The sequence below is a fragment of the Entelurus aequoreus genome, linkage group LG07 (assembly GCF_033978785.1).
Source record: "Entelurus aequoreus isolate RoL-2023_Sb linkage group LG07, RoL_Eaeq_v1.1, whole genome shotgun sequence".
Classification (NCBI taxonomy): Eukaryota; Metazoa; Chordata; class Actinopteri; order Syngnathiformes; family Syngnathidae; genus Entelurus; species Entelurus aequoreus.
The window spans coordinates 2,296,320-2,315,251 of NC_084737.1; the positions used below are offsets into that span (position 1 = coordinate 2,296,320).

The 18,932-nt window shown below is 37.1% G+C and overlaps 1 protein-coding gene across 2 annotated transcripts in view; it reads right to left on the reverse strand.

Annotated features, from left to right (window-relative positions):
• The window catches only part of LOC133653268 (histone deacetylase 7-like), a 103,981-nt gene that overhangs the window by 48,299 nt on the left and 36,750 nt on the right, over positions 1 to 18,932 (reverse strand). Inside the window, exons 11-15 of one of the 2 annotated variants that reach the window (XM_062052362.1) lie at positions 15,978 to 16,191; positions 9,357 to 9,490; positions 6,149 to 6,269; positions 6,019 to 6,068; positions 2,428 to 2,535 (exon numbers count right to left, since the gene is read on the reverse strand). In XM_062052362.1, the coding sequence (XP_061908346.1) occupies positions 2,428 to 2,535; positions 6,019 to 6,068; positions 6,149 to 6,269; positions 9,357 to 9,490; positions 15,978 to 16,191 (627 nt within the window). Of the gene's footprint in view, positions 1 to 2,427; positions 2,536 to 6,018; positions 6,069 to 6,148; positions 6,270 to 9,356; positions 9,491 to 15,977; positions 16,210 to 18,932 lie in introns of both variants that reach the window. The other variant, XM_062052361.1, reaches the window with a different exon arrangement.

Consider the following 18,932-nt stretch of genomic DNA (forward strand, 5'->3'; position numbering starts at 1 on the left):
GTTCTGGACAATCTAGAAGAAATAATGATTTGTGTAGATTGGATTTTAACATATTTAAAACATATCATCAAAATTCTAAAATTAATCTTAATCAGGAAAAATGACTAATGATGTTCCATAAATTCTTTTTTTAATTTTTTCAAAAAGATTCGAATTAGGTAGTTTTTCTCTTCTTTTTTTTGGTTGAATTTTGAATTTTAAAGAATCGAAATTGAAGATAAACTATGTTTCAAAATGTAATTGTCATTTTTTTCGTGTTTTCTCCTCTTTTAAACCGTTCAATTAAGTGTAAATATCATTAATTATTAATAATAACATAGAGTTAAAGGTAAATTGAGCAAATTGGCTATTTCTGGCAATTTATTGAAGTGTGTATCAAACTGGTAGCCCTTCGCATTAATCACTACCCAAGAAGTAGCTCTTGCTTTCAAAAAGGTTGGTGACCCCTGATCTAGAGGGCGTTGAAGGTGGTTCCTATTAGCCAGCGCTTTTTATCATCTTTCAAATCCTAAAAAAAAAGATGTGTGTTTTTGTCTCTCATAATAATTGTAAATGATAGGTGAAAGGTGAAATAACTGCAAACATGTTTTATATTCTAGGTTCTTCAAAATAGCCACCCTTTGCTCTGATTACCGCTTTGCACACTCTTGGCATTCTCTCGCTGAGCTTCAAGCACACCTGTGAAGTGAAAACCATTTCAGGTGACTACCTCTTGAAGCTCGTGGAGAGAATGCCAAGAGTTTTACATATGGGTTCTACATGGAAAGCGACTTTGGGTACTTAGAAAAGTGCTATATAAATCCCAGGTATTATTATTATTATTATTATATTTGATGTTCAAACTGATAAACATTTTTTTTTGTGCAAATAATCATTAAATTTAGAATTTGATGGCAGCAACACGTGACAAAGAAGTTGGGAAAGGTGGCAATAAATACTGATAAAGTTGAGGAATGCTCATCAAATACTTATTTGGAACATCCCACAGGTGTGCAGGCTAATTGGGAACAGGTGGGTGCCATGATTGGGTATAAAAGTAGATTCCATGAAATGCTCAGTCATTCACAAACAAGGATGGGGCGAGGGTCACCACTTTGTCAACAAATGCCTGAGCAAATTGTTGAACAGTTTATGAACATTTCTCAACTAGCTATTGCAAGGAATTTAGGGATTTCACCATCTACGCTCCGTAATATCATCAAAGGGTTCAGAGAATGTGGAGAAATCACTGCAGGTAAGCAGCTAAGCCCGTGATCTTCCATCCCTCAGGCTGTACTGCATCAACAAGCCACATCAGTGTGTAAAGGACATCACCACATGGGCTCAGGAACACTTCAGAAACCCACTGTCGGTAACTACAGTTGGTCGCTACATCTGTAAGTGCAAGTTAAAACTCTCCTACGCAAGGCGAAAACCGTTTATCAACAACACCCAGAAACGCCGTCGGCTTCGCTGGGCCTGAGCTCATCTAAGATGGACTGATACAAAGTGGAAAAGTGTTCTGTGGTCTGACGAGTCCACATTACAAATTGTTTTTGGAAACTGTGGACGTCAGGTCCTCCGGACCAAAGAGGAAAAGAACCATCCGGATTGCTCTAGGCGCAAAGTGTAAAAGGCAGCATGTGTGATGGTATGGGGGTGTATTAGTGCCAAAGACATGGGTAACTTACACATCTGTGAAGGCACCATTAATGCTGAAAGGTACATACAGCTTTTGGAGCAACATATGTTGCCATCCAAGCAACGTTACCATGGACGCCCCTGCTTATTTCAGCAAGACAATGCCAAGCCGCGTGTTACATCAACGTGGCTTCATAGTAAAAGAGTGCGGGTACTAGACTGGCCTGCCTGTAGTCCAGACATTGAAAATGTGTGGCACCTAAAATAGCAGAAGGGAGACCCCCGGACTGTTGAACATCAAGCAAGAATGGGAAAGAATTCCACTTCAAAAATGTGTCTCCTCAGTTCCCAAACCTTTACTGAGTGTTGTTCAAAGGAAAGGCCATGTAACACAGTGGTGAACATGCCCTTTCCCAACTACTTTGGCACGTGTTGCAGCCATGAAATTCTAAGTTCATTATTATTTGCAAAAAATAAATCAAGTTTATGAGTTTGAACATGAAATATGTTGTCTTTGTAGCATATTCAACTGAATATGGCTTGAAAAGGATTTGCAAATCATTGTATTCCGTTTATATTTACATCTAACACCATTTCCCAACTCATATGGAAACGGGCATTATTTAGTTATTTAGGCCCGCTCATGTTGATCCACATGAACAAAAAGCTGCCAGAACTCCCAGAATGATTTCATAAGAGCTCTTGAGTTGGCTCCTGACTTCCTTTTGCGTCATGGCGGAAGTACAATCTGGTCTTGACAGCAAGAGAGTCATAGCGACCAAATCACAACATTGTGGACGTCCTCACCTTGAGCTCCCCCTTGGCCACTCTGACCGCCAGCTCGACAACACTGCCGGCAGCCATGCGCGACGCCGTGGACGTGTGCGACTCGTTCCAGATGGTGTCGTTGTCCACCTGAAGGACAACAACCAATTATAGTCCAGTCATCGTTATGTCTGTCAGGCCTCGTCGTGCACTTTCCAGGCTGCTGTCAACGCCTTTGCAGCACTAACTATTGCTTGTATATACCAGGGGTCCCCAAACTACGGCCCGCGGGCCAGATCCCGCCCCCCAGCATCCAAAATACGGCCCACAGGAAGTCCCAAGTTAAAAAAAAAAAAAAAAAAAAAAAAATTTTTTTTTTTTTTTTTTTTTTTATATCTTTCCTTTCTAATCCATTTTCTACCGCTTGTTACTCTTGGTGTCTCCTAGTCGCTCAGGCAAATCATATTGTCTAAAAATGAATTTTCCCATCGATAACGTGACAATGTTAAATGTTGATGAACATCAATGTTAATTGATGTTAAATGACAAAACGGATTATAGAAATAATGTATATATGTATATATATATATATATATATATATATATATATATATATATATATATATATATATATATATATATATATATATATATATATATATATATATATATATATATATATACAGCCTGGCCCCCGGCCAAATTTTTTTAACCCAATGCGGCCCCCGAGTCAAAAAGTTTGGGGACCCCTGGTATATACTGTACACATATCTAAAAAAAATAAAATATATATATATAAAGAATATAAATAAATAAATAAATATATTAAAAAATAATAATAATAATACATTTTTAAAACAATTTTTTTTTTTAAATACAAAAAAAATAATAAATAAAAAATACAAAAAAATTAAAATAAAAATGTATTTTCCTGAGGGAACTCTCTTGAAGGAATCAATAAAGTACTATCCACCGTATTTTTCGGACTATATAAGTGGCAGTTTTTTTCATAGTTTGGCCGAGGGTGCGACTTATACTCAGGAGCGACTTATGTGTGAAATGATGAACACATAATAATATTATTGATGTCATTCACGTAAGAGACTAGACGTATAAGATTTCATGGGATTTAGCGATTAGGAGTGACAGATTGTTTGGTAAACGTATAGCATGTTCTATATGTTATAGTTATTTGAATGACTCTTACCATAATATGTTACGGTAACATACCAGTTGGTTATTTATGCCTCATATAACATACACTTATTCAGCCTGTTGTTCACTATTCTTTAGACATTTTAAATTGCCTTTCAAATGTCTATTCTTGCTGTTGGCTTTTATCAAATAAATGTCCCCAAAAAATGCGACTTATACACCAGTGCGACTTATATGTTTTTTTCCTTCTTTATTATGCATTTTCGGCAGGTGCGACTTATACTCCGGTGCGACTTATACTCCGAAAAATACGGTACTTTGTTTTAGAAATCAAGAATATTTCAGTTGTTTTTTATCCTTCTTTGTGGGGACATTGTTGATTGTCATGTCATGTTGGGATGTACTTTGTGGACGCCGTCTTTGCGCCAGAGTAAGTTTTTGCTGTCCTCCAGCATTCTGTTTTTGTTTACTTTGTAGCCAGTTCAGTTATAGTTTTGTTCTACATAGCCTTCCCTAACTTTCATTGAATTTTCTTAAGGGCACTCACCTTTTGTTTAGTTTTGGTTTAAGCATTTTTTTGGTATTTTCCTGTAGCAGTTTCATGTCTTCCTTTGAGCGATATTTCCCGCATCTACCGTATTTTTCGGACTATAAGTCACAATTTGTTTCATAGTTTGGCCGGGGGTGCGACTTATACTCAGGAGCGACTTATGTGTGAAATGATGAACACATTAGCGTAAAATATCAAATAATATTATTGATGTCATTCACGTAAGAGACTAGACATATAAGATTTCATGGGATTTAGCGATTAGGAGTGACAGATTGTTTGGTAAACGTATAGCATGTTCTATATGTTATAGTTATTTGAATGACTCTTACCATAATATGTTACGGTAACATACCAGTTGGTTATTTATGCCTCATATAACGTACATTTTTTATTCTTTATTTATTTTAAATTGTCTTTCAAATGTCTATTCTTGGTGTTGGCTTTTATCAAATACATTTCCCCCAAAAACTGCGACTTATACTCCAGTGCGACTTATATGTGTTTTTTTCCTTCTTTATTATGCATTTTCGGCCGGTGCGTCGTATACTCCGGAGCGACTTATACTCCGAAAAATACGGTAGTTTTGGATGATACCACAAATTTAGGTATCGATCCAATACCAAGTAGTTACAGGATCATACATTGGTCATCATTTAAGTTCTCTTGTGTCCAGGGACGTATTTCTTGACTTTATAAATATAATATGACTTTAAAAAAATAAGAATATTGATGTAATCATTGTACCGTATTTTTCAGACTATAAAATAAAAATATAAAAAACCGGCCGAAAATGCATAATAAAGAAGGAAAAAAACATATATAAGTCGCGCTGGAGTATAAGTCGCATTTTTGGGGAAATGTATTTGATAAAAGCCAACACCAAGAATAGACATTTGAAAGGCAATTTAAAATAAATAAAGAATAGTGAACACAGTGTTTCCCATAAACTGCCAAGATACCTGTGGCGGTGGGGGCGTGGCTATGGGCGTGGTCACCATGACATCATCGAGTAATTTGCATAATTAACTACAATGATATGATTTTCTCTAAAAGGGCTCAAAAAATGTATACTTACTAATTAATAACAACAGTTTTGTTTTAAACGTCCATCCATCCATCCATTTTACAATATAATTACAACACTTTATGTACATATTTATATACAGATTTGAACAATAAGTATATTTATTAATTGTGGTTCTTACAAAAAATATATCTTATAAAAATATAACAGCTAAAATGTCTCTTAAAGCTCTGCCCCTTTAATTAGTGCATACTAAATCATTTAACTTTAGCCTACTACTACAACCATATTATTTACCAGCAACATAAAGTGAAACAGAGGCAGAGGTGTCCTGCCACAGTCAGTAACAAATAAACAGAAAACAGTAGTGGTGGTAGATAGACACAGAGCCTCATCAAACATCTGATCCACTGAACAACGAGCTCCAAAAATCTTGATCCTACACTTCTCTTTTGTAAAGTAAATGTGAACAGCCGATATGGGCATCTACATCAACTATATGATTTGCCTGAGAAGCTGGACAGGACAAAAATAAATAAATAAAAAAATTTAAAAAATAAAAAATAAATAAAAAATAAATAAAATTAAAAAATTAAATAAATAAATAAATAAAAATAAAAAATAAAAAATAACAACAAAAAAATAAATAAATAAAAATTAATGAATGTGTGGGAAATACTGAAAACGTTATCATGGCCCACCTGGTCTAATCATTTTCAGTCTTGGACATGCTGCTTTTACTAGTCATGGTCAGAAGGTTGTGATCATTGTGCCAAGAGGGCTGTCTTTTTATGTTTGATTCCTTTGCCATTTTTTACTTGCAAAACCTTTTTTTATCACCATGGCAGAGAACATGCGGCGTTGTTATTTACGCTTTGTTTTGTGCGTGCAGTGAACTTACCCCGACACCTCCGCATGGCAGCATAACAAACATCCTCTGAGAGAGGATTCCTGAGGGATCAGCATTTAAGATGTAAAACAAAAATAGTCATAGCGAGAATTACAAATGAAATCTTGCGGCTGCAACATACCTGCCAGTTTGCGGTTATCCAGTTTGAGCCGGTTGAGCGGGTTGGTGCCGTAGAGCAGAACGTGGCGCTCACTGTGGACGGACTGCAGCTCTTCCAAGGTGGCCTTACGGCCGCGAATGCTCTGCAGGCCGTGATCAACCATTAACATTATTGTGTTTGTGTAGGAAACGTATAAGGAAGCCTTTAAGGTGGCTTATTATGCATTTATTCATAAAAAACATCTTCAGGGAATGAACTAATAAAAGAAAAGGTAGTAGAATCAATTCACCTGAGAGATATATACAGCGGGGGGTGTATATTGTAGCGTCCCGGAAGAGTTAGTGCTGCAAGGGATTCTGGGTATTTGTTCTGTTGTGTTACGGTGTGGGTGTTCTCCCGAAATGTGTTTGTCATTCTTGTTTGGTGTGGGTTCACAGTGTGGCGCACATTTGTAACAGTGTTAAACTTGTTTATACGGCTACCCTCAGTGTGACCTGTATGGCTATTGATCAAGTATTCTCGCATTCGCTAGTGCGTGTGTCGAGCCGTAGATATTATGTGACTGGGCTGGCACGCAAAGGCAGTGCCTTTAAGGTTTATTGGCGCTCTGTACGTCTCCCTACGTCCGTGTATACCAGGGGTCCCCAAACTACGGCCCGCGGGAAAACCCAAGTTTAAAAAAAAAAAAAAAAAAAAATAATAATAATATTAATTTTTTTTTTAAAAATTTGTCCTTACTAGTCCATTTTCTACCGTCTCCTAGCCACTCAGGCAAATCATATTGTCTAAAAATGCATTTTACCATCGATAACGTGACATGCAGCAAGTACGCTCTTTAAGTCAATTAGTGCGCGAGGAATATACATATATATATATATATATATATATATATATATATATATATATATATATATATATATATATATATATATATATATACAGTATATATGGGAGACCGGGCTTTCTGCTCTGCTGCTCCCAGTCTGTGGAACCCTCTCCCTGACCACATGAGGGCACCACAGACTGTGGATGCTTTTAAAAAAGGCTTAAAAGCCCTTCTTTTTAAGAAAAGCCTTTTTTTTAGATATGTGCATACTAGCTATAGCTATTTGGCTGTTGTAGTTTTTATTTTTATTTATTTCTTTATTATCTTTTTTTAATACAATGTAGCACTTTGAGATTGTTTACTCAATACAAAGTGCTTTTTACAAATAAAATCTATTATATATATATATATATATATATATATATATATATATATATATATATATATATATATATATATATATATATATATATATACACATATACATATTTACACATATATACACATATACATATATATATATATATATATATATATATATATATACGTATATACACATATATACATATATATATATATATACATATATATATATATATATATATATATATATATATATATATATATATATATATATATATATATATATATATATATATATATATATATACATATATACACATATACATATATATATATATACATATATATATATATATATATATATATATATATACAGTATATATGGGAGACCGGGCTTTCTGCTCCGCCGCTCCCAGTCTGTGGAACGCTCTCCCTGACCACCTGAGGGCACCACAGACTGTGGATGCTTTTAAAAAAGGCTTAAAAGCCCTTCTTTTTTTAAAAAAAGTCTTTTTTTTAGATATGTGCATACTAGCTATTTGGCTGTTCTAGTTTTTATTTTTATTTATTTCTTTATTATCTTTTTAAAAAAAAATTTAATACAATGTAGCACTTTGAGATTTTTTACTCAATATAAAGTGCTTTTTACAAATCTATTATTATTATATATATATATATATATATATATATATATATATATATATATATATATATATATATATATATATATATATATATATATATATATATATATATATATATATATATATATATATATATATATATATATAAAGACACATATACATATATACACATATACATATATATATACATGGACATATACATATATACACATATACAACCACACACACACACATTTACATAAAATATATATATATATATATATATATATATATACTGTATATATAAATATATATATATATATATTATGTAAATGTGTGTGTGTATATATATATATATATACAATATATATATTATGTAAATGGGTGTGTGTGTGTGTGTGTATATATGTATATATATATGTGTGTATATATGTATATGACTATGTATATGTCCATGTATATATATATGTATACTGTATGTCCATGTATAATAAATAAATGATAAATGGGTTATACTTGTATAGCGCTTTTCTACCTTCAAGGTACTCAAAGCGCTTTGACACTATTTCCACATTCACCCATTCACACACACATTCACACACTGATGGCGGGAGCTGTCATGCAAGGCGCTAACCACCACCCATCAGGAGCAAGGGTGAAGCGTCTCGCCCAAGGACACAACGGACGTGACGAGGTTGGTAGTAGGTGGGGATTGAACCAGGAACCCTCAGGTTGCTGGCACGGCCACTCTCCCAGCCGCGCCACGCCGTCCCCTCTTCTTGGTGTCTTAACATTTTACTTTATATTTTATATACTGTATTGCTATTATTACTGCTTTTTTTTACCAGTTCATGTTTTATTTATATCGGACATCCCTAGTTTTTAGTACACGTTTGCTGGTTTCAAGAAATGTAATGCCGAGTGCATATCATTATGTCAAGATAATGGCACTAGTATTTACTTCATTTAGGAATATTTTTCAACATATTGAGCAAAAAGGTCTCTTTTTTTTCCTACCAAGAAAAGTGCACTTGTTATTAGTGAGAATATACTTATTTGAAGCTATTTTGGGGTTCATTGAGGTTAGCTCATTTTACTTGTTTTGGAAAGTCTTGACAAGCCACATTTTCTTGTTCTATTGGCAGATAATTTTGCTTAGTTCAAGTAAAATATCCCTCATTTTTGTATTTTTTTCCCTTGTTTTTGAACCCTGACTTTTTGCAGGGTATGTAAAAACCTCTCTTGTACATGAATGCTGGATCTACACTGATGAGACTCATTTTGCAGGATCTCTCTGTAGGGCTTCTTTAACAACCGGCAAAGTTGGAAAATTGTCTGCTCGACGCATAAAAAAGGTGGAAAAATGCCAGTTTCACAAGCAGTGTAATGATTAGTGCTAATCAGGCAGTGTTTATACCTCACACTGGCCCCTCAGGCCTCGCTCTTGTAGTCGGGACCAGATGCTCTGTATTCTCCCAGCATGCTCGGGGTGACTGCTGTTGTCTCCACATGTACACTGGTGCTTCAGCATCTGGGAGTCATACACCAAGCCTGCACACAAATACATCTTATTACCAAAAGGAAGCAATAAATCTCTTCAAATATCTCAGATGAGGTTTGATATTAACTTTAAAGGCCTACTGAAAGCCACTACTAGCGACCACGCAGTCTGATAGTTTATATATCAATGATGAAATCTTAACATTGCAACACATGCCAATACGGCCGGGTTAACTTATAAAGTGACATTTTAAATTTCCCGCCATACTTCCGGTTGAAAACGTCTATGTATGATGACGTATGCGCGTGACGTCAATGGTTGAAGCGGAAGTAATGGTACCCCATTGAATACAATACAAAAAAACTCTGTTTTCATTTCATAATTCCACAGTATTCTGGACATCTGTGTTGGTGAATCTTTTGCAATTTGTTTAATGAACAATGAAGACTGCAAAGAAGAAAGCTGTAGGGGGGATCGGTGTATTAGCGGCTGGCTGCAGCAACACAACCAGGAGGACTTTGACTTGGATAGCAGACGCGCTATCCGACGCTAGCCGCCGACCACATGGATGATCGGGTGAAGTCCTTCGACGCTCCGTCGATCGCTGGAACGCAGGTGAGCACGGGTGTTGATGAGCAGATGAGGGCTGGCTGGCGTAGGTGGATAGCTAATGTTTTTAGCATAGCTCTGTGAGGTCCCGTTGCTAAGTTAGCTTCAATGGCGTTGTTAGCAACAGCATTGTTAAGCTTCGTCAGGCTGGAAAGCATTAACCGTGTAGTTACATGTCCATGGTTTAATAGTATTGTTGATTTTCTGTCTATCCTTCCAGTCAGGGGTTTATTTCTTTAGTTTTTATCTGCAGTTAAGCCCGATGCTATCACGTTAGCTCCGTAGCTAAAGTGCTTCGCCGATGTATTGTCATGGAGATAAAAGTCACTGTGAATGTCCATTTCGCGTTCTCGAATCTCATTTTCAAGAGGATATAGTATCCGAGGTGGTTTGAAATACAAATCCGTGATCCACAATAGAAAAAGGAGAAAGTGTGGAATCCAATGAGCCAGCTTGTACCTAAGTTACGGTCAGAGGGAAAAAAGATGCGTCCTGCACTGCACTCTAGTCCTTCACTCTCACGTTCCTCATCCACAAATCTTTAATCCTGGCTCAAATTAATGGGGTAATCGTCGCTTTCTCGGTCCGAATTGCTCTCGCTGCTTTTTTTTTATCAGCGACCAAAAGTTGCGAACTTTATCGTCGATGTTCTCTACTAAATCCTTTCAGCAAAAATATGGCAATATCGCGAAATGATCAAGTATGACACATAGAACGGATCTGCTATCCCCGTTTAAATAAAAAAAAATCATTTCAGTAGGCCTTTAAGGATGACAACTCAACACACAGACGCTTCTTTTCAACTCGTGTCTTAAGCGCAGATTTGTGTCTTTATCAGTAATATTTACTATTAGTTTGTTATTCGCGTTATTTTATTTCTACTTTATAAGCACTTTTGGTTTAGCTTTATATTCTATTGCTTCAATTAAACTTTTAAAGAGCGTAACTAATAAAAATGTATCAAATCCGACAGACGTGAGTGCCTGAAAATGTGAATATGTGGACATTGTTTCTGCACCACTGCAATAGAGCGCATGTGAGAGATTTTTTAATTTGTTATTACTGCACACATGTTAAAAGTGCAATTTCCTTGTTGAAAATGTGCATTTATTAGAAAAAAAAGAATGACAGTTATGGCAAGCAGAAAAATATTTCCCTAAAATAAATATAAAGTGTGTTTTATCCGATTTCCTGTTTAATTAAACAAATTAATCTATAGATTACTTGATTACTAAAATAATTTGATAAGTGCAACCCTAAACATGATATATCCTACCCATTTGTGGAGAAAAAACCGCTTATCAGAAATCAAAGCATGAACAGCCGTTTGGTTGCAGAAGGAAAGGGGGAACATTGGGGGAACAGTGCCATCAAGTGGCCAACTGACACAAACGCACACAATATGGCTTTGAAAGGCAACCAGAGCCATGGCTTTTCTTGAGCTTATAAATACAGTATTGTACATAAGTACACACTTTATAGCTAGGTTACAATCACGTGACCTAGAGCAGTGTTTTTCAACCACTGTGCCGCGGCACACTAGTGTGATGACTGAAGTGTTGATACCAACCAAACCCCAACCCCCGCTCCCTCTCCATACCCCAAATAATGTAAATAATTCAATGTATATACTCTGATGATTATCTTGTGTGATGACTGTATTATGATGTTAGTATTTATCTGTATCATGATCAACTTAAGTGGACCCCGACTTAAACAAGTTGAAAAACTTAAGTCGGGTGTTACCATTTAGTGGTCAATCAAGATACAGTCTGGTGTGCCGTGGGAGATGATCTAATTTCACCTATTTGGGTTAAAAATATTTTGTGCAAAGCAGTAATTATAGTCTGCAAATGATGTGTTGTTGTTGAGTGTCGGTGCTGTCTAGAGCTGGGCAGAGTAACCGTGTAATACTCTTCCATATCAGTAGGTGGCAGCAGGTAGCTAATTGCTTTGTAGATGTGGGAAACAGCGGGAGGCAGGGTGCAGGTAAAAAGGTGTCTGATGCTTAAATCAAAAATAAACAAAAGGTGAGTGCCGCTAAGAAAAGGCATTGCACAACAACATAAGCTTTTAGTTTCTGTTATGAAAATCGAGAAAGAAAATATGGTGTATTGGACCAACAATCACAATATTTACTAGTAGGACTTAACATGACGTTAGTTTATTTGCACTTGGTAGTCATATTCAGGCATAGCAACCACAAAAGAACACTAACTAATGTGCTCAGTTGTGCCTTCTTTGCGTTTAGTTCTGCTCTCAAACACTACAAATATAGTAGAGAATAAACTTGATTGGATCACAGAACGTTTCTCAAGCAAATCAAATGTTCAGACAAACATTTTACAAAGTGATCACTGCAGACACAAGCACACCTGCCAACCTTGAGACCTCCGAATTCGGGAGATTGGGGGGTTTGGTTGAGGTGGGCGGGGTGGGTCCGGGGGGCGGGACAAGTATATTTATAGCTAGAATTCACTGAAATTCAAGTATTTCTTATATACAGTGTATATAAATAAAAGAAATACTTGAATTTCAGTGTTCATTTATTTACACACATACACACACATAACACTCCTCTATTGTGCAATGCTTTGCAGCCAGTAGCACAGCCTTTGAAGGAGCATAGGTATGGGCAGCATCTGTGAAATTTGCAGGAAAGGAGTGAGTTTAGGGTTGAATTGTCCTTCCTCGTTGTATTCTCTGTCACTATCTTTCTAAGCATGCTGAACACCCTCTCTGGTGATGCATTGCTGTGTGGCATCATCAAATGCACCAGAGTCTGGAATCTTCCATCTCTCCCTAGCATAGCCCTCCCCCTTCGAGCTGGCCTGGATGAACTGAAATTATTGTTTCCAATCATTTTGGAACTTGCAAGCGTACTTCTTCTTCTTACTCGTCGTCGCCATGACTGTCTCTTCTTCGTCCATCTGCTTCGTCTATGTTATGTTTTTTTTAACATTACTACTTGCCGTAGTTTTGAAGCAATGCATGATGGGAATCCGGATGTTGTGTGTCAGTGTATTAACGTGCCAGCTGGAATAAACTGCCTACTTTATGGGTTATAGATAAACCCAGGGGTCACCAACGCGGTGCCCGTGGGCACCAGGTAGCCCGTAAGGACCAGATGAGTAGCCCGCTGGCCTGTTCTAAAAATAGCTCAAATAGCAGCACTTACCAGTGAGCTGCCTCTATTTTTTAAATTGCATTTATTTACTAGCAAGCTGGTCTCGCTTTGCCCGACATTTTTAATTCTAAGAGAGACAAAACTCAAAATAGAATTTGAAAATCCAAGAAAATATTTTAAAGACTTGGTCTTCACTTGTTTAAATAAATTCATTTATTTTTTTACTTTGCTTCTTAACTTTCAGAAAGACAATTTTAGAGAAAAAATACAACCTTAAAAATGATTTTAGGATTTTTAAACACATATACCTTTTTACCTTTTAAATTCTTTCCTCTTCTTTCCTGACAATTTAAATCAATGTTCAAGTACATTTATTTTTTTTATTGTAAAGAATAATAAATACATTTTAATTTAATTCTTCATTTTAGCTTCTGTTTTTTTGACGAAGAATATTTGTGAAATATTTCTTCAAACTTATTATGATTAAAATTCAAAAAAAATATTCTGGCAAATCTAGAAAATCTGTAGAATCAAATTTAAATCTTATTTCAAAGTCTTTTGAATTTCTTTTAAAATTTTTGTTCTGGAAAATCTAGAAGAAATAATGGTTTGTCTTTGTTAGAAATATAGCTTGGTCCAATTTGTTATATTTTCTAACAAAGTATAGATTGGATTTTAACCTATTTAAAACATGTCATCAAAATTCTAAAATTAATTTTAATCAGGCAAAATTACTAATGATGTTCCATAAATTCTTTTTTAAATTTTTTCAAAAAGATTCGAATTAGCTAGTTTTTCTCTTCTTTTTTTCGGTTGAATTTTGAATTTTAAAGAGTCGAAATTGAAGATAAACTATGTTTCAAAATTTAATTGTCATTTTTTTCGTGTTTTCTCCTCTTTTAAACCGTTCAATTAAGTGTAAATATCATTAATTATTAATAATAACATAGAGTTAAAGGTAAATTGAGCAAATTGGGTATTTCTGGCAATTTATTTAAGTGTGTATCAAACTGGTAGCCCTTCGCATTAATCACTACCCAAGAAGTAGCTCTTGCTTTCGAAAAGGTTGGTGACCCCTGGATAAAGCTATGAATAACAGAGATATATATAATAGTCTCCTTCTTGTTGTGTGTGCAGTTGCGCACTGAGCTCCAAAAGCCGTAGATGTTATAACGTGACTGGGCCGGCACGCTGTTTGTATGGAGGAAAAGTGGACGTGACTCAGGTCCGGCTGGAAATGGGGAGAATGATTGTCCCGGGAGATTTTCGGGAGAGACACTGAAATTCGGGAGTCTCCTCGCATAATTCCACAGTATTCTGGACATCTGTGTTGGTGAATCTTTTGCAATTTGTTTAATGAACAATGGAGACTGCAAAGAAGAAAGCTGTAGGTGGGATCGGTGTATTAGCGGCTGGCTGCAGCAACACAACCAGGAGGACTTTGACTTGGAAAACAGACGCGTTAGCCGACGCTAGCCGCCGACCGCACGGATGATCGGGTGAAGTCCTTCGTCGCTCCGTCGATCGCTGGAACGCAGGTGAGCACGGGTGTTGATGAGTAGATGAGGGCTGGCTGGCGTAGGTGGATAGCTAATGTTTTTAGCATAGCTCTGTGAGGTCCCGTTGCTAAGTTAGCTTCAATGGCGTCGTTAGCAACAGCATTGTTAAGCTTCGCCAGGCTGGAAAGCATTAACCGTGTAGTTACATGTCCATGGTTTAATAGTATTGTTGATCTTCTGTCTATCCTTCCAGTCAGGGGTTTATTTCTTTTGTTTCTATCTGCAGTTAAGCCCGATGCTATCACGTTAGCTCCGTAGCTAAAGTGCTTCACCGATGTATTGTCGTGGAGATAAAAGTCACTGTGAATGTCCATTTCGCGTTCTCGACTCTCATTTTCAAGAGGATATAGTATCCCAGGTGGTTTAAAACAAAAATCCGTGATCCACAATAGAAAAAGGAGAAAGTGTGGAATCCAATGAGCCAGCTTGTACCTAAGTTACGGTCAGAGCGAAAAGAGATACATCCTGCACTGCACTCTAGTCCTTCACTCTCCCGTTCCTCATCCACAAATCTTTCATCCTGGCTCAAATTAATGGGGTAATCGTCGCTTTCTCGGTCCGAATCTCTCTCACTGCTGGTGTAAACAACGGGTAAATGTGAGGAGCCTTTCAACCGGTGACGTCACGCTACTTCCGGTACAGGCAAGGCTTTTTTTTATCAGCGACCAAAAGTTGCGAACTTTATCGTCAATGTTCTCTACTAAATCCTTTCAGCAAAAATATGGCAATATCGCGAAATGATCAAGTATGACACATAGAATGGATCTGCTATCCCCGTTTAAATAAAAAAAAATTCATTTCAGTAGGCCTTTAACGAGCCACATGTGGCCTCCGGGCCTTAATATTACCCAGGTCTGATCTACATGGACGACCAGAACACACAAGGACAGAACACCAATACGACATTTTTTCTGCTCAAACTCTACACTTGCTGTCACTTGTTTTAACGCTACGCTGGAGCTGCTCGACCATCGTGTGAATTAACCCACCAAGAAAAAAGGGATGCAACCCTCTTATAGAAAGTGTTTATTACACTTCAAAATAATTGTCTCTACTTGGGTTTTAGATTTTTTTGGAATGATTTTAGGTCACACATTTGAGGCTGCATTGAAAAAAAGGAAATGAACTGAGTCAAGTTCAACTGTTTTGGCAAACATATTGTAAACACAAAAGTACATGAAAAAAAATAAAAAATAGTCTAGACTCCAAAGTGAAGTTAAGGAGTCACATTGTGGGACTTACCAGTGGTGAAGCGTGGTTTGCTGCTCGCTTCCTGCCCGGTCAGGCTCAGAGGTTTTTCGGGCAGGGTGAGAGACGTGGAGGCCGGTGAGGACTGCGTACGCGACAGGGGGCGGTGCACGCCCAGAGCGCCGCCAACGCCACCGCTTCCACCGCTACGTAGCATCGGGACGGCCAGGGTCTCCATTTGTCGGTGCAACTGTTGCAGCTGCTTCTGCTGCTCCCATAGCAAAGACTGTGGCACGTGATACAGATGTGGTAGGAACAATACATCATATTTTAGCCCCGTTCAACCTCAGCTGCTTTCTTTGTGGACAATGACGCCATCTAGGGGACTGTTGGCTGAATAGCATCCATTCTGTGCATGTACACTATATTGCCAAAAGTATTTCACTCACATATGAACTTGAAGTGCCATCCCAGTCCTAACCAATAGGGTTCAATATGACCGTTTGCAGCTATTACAGCTCCACCTCTTCTGGGAAGGCTGTCCACAAGGTTGCCGAGTGTGTTCATAGGAATTTTCCGCCATTCTTCCAAAAGCACATTGGTGTTGGTGGAGAAGGCCTGGCTCTCAGTCTCCGTTCTAATTCATCCCAAAGGTGTTCTATGGCAGTGGTCCCCAACCTTTTTGTAGCTGCGGACCGGTCAACGCTTGAAAATTTGTCCCACGGACCGGTGTGGGGGGGGGGGGGGGGGATTTTTTTTTTTTTTTTTTACATAAATAAATACAATCATGTGTGCTTACTGACTGTATCCCTGCAGACTATATTGATCTATATTGATATATAATGTATATATTGTGTTTTTTATGTTGATTGCATAAAAAAAATTTTTTTTAAAAAATGTTTTTTTTTTTTTTTTACATAAATAAATACAATCATGTGTGCTTACGGACTGTATCCCTGCAGACTGTATTGATCTATATTGATATATAATGTATATATTGTGTTTTTTATGTTGATTGCATAAAAAAAAAAATAATAATAATATTTTTTTTTTTTTTTTTTTTTTTTAATTTCTTGTGCGGCCCGGTACCAATCGGTGGTTGGGGACCACTGTTTTATGGGGTTCAGGTCAGGACTCTGTGCAGGCCAGTCAAGTTCATCCACACCAGACTCTGTCATCCATGTCTTTATGGACCTTGCTTTGTGCACTGGTGCACAGTCATGTTGGAAGAGGAAGGGGCCCCGCTCAAAATTTTTTATTTTTATTTTTTTTTTTAATTAAATCAAGATAAAAAACACAATATATACATTATATATCAATATAAATCAATACAGTCTGCAGGGATACAGTCCGTAAGCACACATGATTGTATTTCTTTATGACAAAAAAATGTAAAAAATTTAAAAATTTAAAAAAAAAAAAAAAAAAAAAAAAAAAAATTCAAGCGTCGACCGGTCCCCAGCTCCAAAAAGGTTGGGGACCACTGCTTTACACCACTGCATCCCACGCTTTGCATTGGACTTGGTGATGTATGGCTTAGATACAGCTGCCCGGCCATGGAAACCCATTCCATGAAGCTCTCTGCGTACTGTACGTGGGCTAATTGGAAGGTCACATGAATTTTGAAGCAACGGACTGTGCAGAAAGTCTTTGCACTATGCTGACCCTCTCTGTCAGTTCACCTGGCCTACCACTTGGCGGCTGAGTTGCTGTTGTTCCCAAACTCTTCACTTTTCTTATAATAAAGTTGACTTTGGAATATTTAGGAGCGAGGAAATTTCACGACTGGATTTGTTGCACAGGTGGCATCCTGTGACAGTTCCACGCTGGAAATCACTGAAAGCGGCCCATTCTTTCACACACGTTTGTAGAAACAGTCTCCATGCCTAAGTGCTGGATTTGATACACCGGGCCAAGTGATTAGGACACCTGGTTCTCTCATGTCTGTGTTTTGTTTAGTTATGTTTTGCTTGGTTTTTGGACACTTTTTAGTTCCTGTTTTGACTCCCTCGCTTTGTCACCATAGCAACCATTAGTTTCACCTGGTTCACATCCTCATGTCACGCACCTGTTTTCACTAATCATGTCAGCAGTATTTAAGCTTCTTGTTGCCTGGTGACATTATCCTATCACGCCATGCTACTTCTGACCATACTTGCCAACCTTGAGACCTCCAATATCGGGAGGTGGGGGGGGGCGGCGTGTTTGGGGCGGGGGGCGTGGCCAAGGGCGTGGTTAAGAGGAGAGTATATTTACAGCTAGAATTCACCAAATCAAGTATTTCACATATATATATATATATATATATATATATATATATATATATATATATATATATATATATATATATATATATATATATATATATATATATATATATATATATATATATATATATATATATATATATATATATATATATGTATGAAATACTTGACTTTCAGTGAATTCTAGCTATATATATATTTTATTTTTTATTTTATTATACATATAAATAAAAGACATACTTGAATTTCAGTGTTCTGCAGGCTATCCGGTAGATGGCAGTATTGTCCTGTTTAAGAGTGTCACAACATTGCTGTTTACGGCAGACGGACTGCTTTACGTGACTGCTGTTGTTGTGTGTTGTTACCACGCTGGGAGGACGTTAATGAAACTGCCTAACAATAAACCCACATAAGAAACCAAGAACTCTCTCTCCTTGTTGTGCACTCTACTCTCTAAAAGCCGTAGATGTTATGACGTCATTGGGCAAGGCGAGCTGCCGGGAAAGCAGGACGTGAGAACGGCTGTCCCCACACAGGTCCGCATTGAGCTGGAGGGGGCGTGGCCTCCAGCTCCAGCTGAATACCGGGAGTTTGTCGGGAGAAGGGAGGTTGAATACCGGGATTCTCCCGCTAAAAACGGGAGGGTTGGCAAGTATGCTTCTGACACCCCTGCTAACTCTGTTTGACTTCACGCTACCATAGTTCCATGCCAAGTAAGTTTTTGTTTATTGTTCATAGTTTC